Source organism: Myzus persicae, unplaced genomic scaffold (genome assembly GCF_001856785.1).
Source record: "Myzus persicae strain clone G006 unplaced genomic scaffold, MPER_G0061.0, whole genome shotgun sequence".
In the NCBI taxonomy this organism is placed as follows: domain Eukaryota; kingdom Metazoa; phylum Arthropoda; class Insecta; order Hemiptera; family Aphididae; genus Myzus; species Myzus persicae.
This window is the reverse complement of record NW_019104383.1, coordinates 34,788-37,329: the sequence shown is the minus strand read 5'-3', so window position 1 is coordinate 37,329 and position 2,542 is coordinate 34,788. Positions and strand designations below refer to the sequence as shown.

The 2,542-nt window shown below is 45.6% G+C and overlaps 1 protein-coding gene across 1 annotated transcript; it reads right to left on the bottom strand.

Annotated features, from left to right (window-relative positions):
- Positions 1-225: 225 nt before the first annotated feature.
- LOC111041775 lies at positions 226-1,653 on the bottom strand. The gene has a single exon (XM_022326182.1). The coding sequence runs from the start codon at positions 1,117-1,119 to the stop codon at positions 277-279; it is 843 nt and encodes a 280-aa protein (XP_022181874.1). The 5' UTR covers positions 1,120-1,653; the 3' UTR covers positions 226-276.
- Positions 1,654-2,542: the final 889 nt, after the last annotated feature.

The following is a 2,542-nucleotide window of genomic DNA, read 5'->3' as shown; positions in this document are numbered from 1 at the left end:
TTAGAACGAAGGTACCTTTTTTTTTTTATTATGGCATCGAGGACTGGAGGAGGAACTATGGTGCCAGTACTTTTAATTCAGCCCCCATCGTTTATTGGCGAAAACAAAAACATACAACAAATAACAACGGCGAGCCAATCCCGCACTCGCTGCAATTACAAACAAAATTGGTCTATATGTATAATAAAACAGCGGACTATATGTATAATAATAATAAAACGGCTCTCCCTAATTTTATTGTCTTAAGCTACAAATCAATTTTCGGCTAACAGTTTTCTATGCTGAATTCCGTCGGTTCACAGCCTGTCGCACACGTTCCTCTTCTTCTTTTACCGAAAGGTTGTTTTCCACCATGCCGTAGAACAGCCGGAACCGCTCTTCGGCTTCTCTCAGGATCACATACCTCCCGTGAGCGTCCGCCGGCAAGAGCTCGAACGCCGGTCCACAGATGATGTCCGGAACGTCATCAGCGCTCGGTTGATGGTCAATCCTGGCGCTCAGGGCTTCACGAAGGCCGTCCCAATGGGGGCAATCGAACAGCGTGTGTTCGACGGTGTCTGATTCGCCCGAACACTGCCAGCAACGAGGGCTGGTGGCCCTGTTCATGCGATGGAGATACCACTCAAAACAGCCGTGTCCCGTGAGTGCCTGTGTCATATGGAACGTCAGAGGCACCCACGGGACAGTCCTTCCTAGCCATCTTGCCAGGTCAGGGATGACGCGGCGCGTCCAGGCCGCCTTCGGGGTGGCAAGCCATCTCGCCTGCCAGGCGACGATCGTGGCTTTTCTTGCCTCAAGTTTCACGGCCACCTTAGAAGGCCGTTGTTCGCCGGGCTCCATAGCGGCGCGCAGTCGGGATCCGATGTACTGTCTCTCCAGTCCAAGCAGGTCAGCGGGCGGCATACAGGCCAAAATCAGGGCGGCCTCGTCCGACACGGTGCGGTAGGACCGGATTACCCTCAAGGCGGCGGTCCTCTGCGGACGGATCAAGATCGCCCTAGTTCTGGCGACTCCTGTAACGGAAGGGATCCAGACGGGAGCAGCGTATAACAACTGGCTTTCCACAACAGACGCGAGCAGCCTCCTCTTCCACTGTGCCGATCCGCCTATGTTGGGCATGAGCCTGGATAGCGCAGCCGCCGAACAACGGTACTCGCGTGTGCAGCAAAATTCAGACGCTTCTCCAGAATAACACCGAGGTACCTGATCTCGTTTCGCAATGGGATCAGGTGGCCGCCAACCGTCAAACGTGGCGGGACAAACGCCCGCCTCCGGGAGAGCACCACCGCCTCGCTCTTCTGATGAGCCAGCAGTAGGCCCCTGCTCCGCATCCAGTCGTCTATGGCCGTCAGTGTGGGATTGAAGAACGAAGGTACCTAAGTAATAAGTAGTAGCAGTATAGCTGGTATAAGACGATGTTTTAAGTTACAACGGTTATTTTATATTTTTGTTTCTTTGAAATGATTTAGTAGCTGTTCCTAATAAACTATATAAAATAATATATATTAAGTGTTAACTGATGAAAAAAAATTTCAAGAAATATTTTGTATGGCGCAATGTAACAGTAAATTGAAGTAAGTAATGTCACTGTGTCAAAGAGCGATGAAATTCCATACGATTTTCTGAAAAGTTTTCAATTTTTACATCCGTATAGATTTAAAACTTTTGTTCATGTATAATAGTATTATCATCAGTCTTGAATATAGAGACGAGGATACCATATAATATTACAGGTGTTCTGATGAACTGTTTGTCTATGAGTTGGATTTACTTCATTAATATTGTACGTGTCTTTAGCACGACTGCACGAGGCCTTCGTAGTCCGTACCTAGAAGATAACCATACACCTATTTATTAAAGCTATTATAGTTATAATTTTATACATTTACAACAATTTTCCCCATATTAATGTATTGTTAGAGGAAGAGTACAAATCCGTGTAAAACTGCGCAATGCATGATATCGTTGACGTGTAGTACGTCGGCTTGCTTGAGCCACCTGTATAGTAGTTATTATATAATGACAGTTATTTGTTAATAATCACGCACATCGCTGCTGTCATATCATAACATAATAATGAAATAATAAAAACCATGATATTTTTTACAATCATCGGGACCTGAGATTGATCGATACTAATCATGTATCTATTAAACATGCACATTGCACACAATTATTTCTCAGAGGATACAATAGAACTGTAAATTACATTGTAAGTATAACTGCAGGGTCACTATAATTTTGTGAATTTTGAGGGTTTGACAGTCTTTCTTGACTTCGTTGAAAATATGAATGACAATATACCGTGAGTGGCTTGGCGTGGCGCGTTGGCTGCTACCAGTCGCGGAATACGACTGGGAGTAAGTAACGGCCACAGCTACTAGCTCCCAGATGGGTGACCATCCGGGTTCATAGTAGTTAAAAACCTTGCCACACATACACGTGCTTGCTACCTACCGTAACAAACCAAAACAATCGTAAAAACAACCTACAGTACCAACCTTACCCCTACCACAGTTCATAACCCCTAAAACAGCTAATG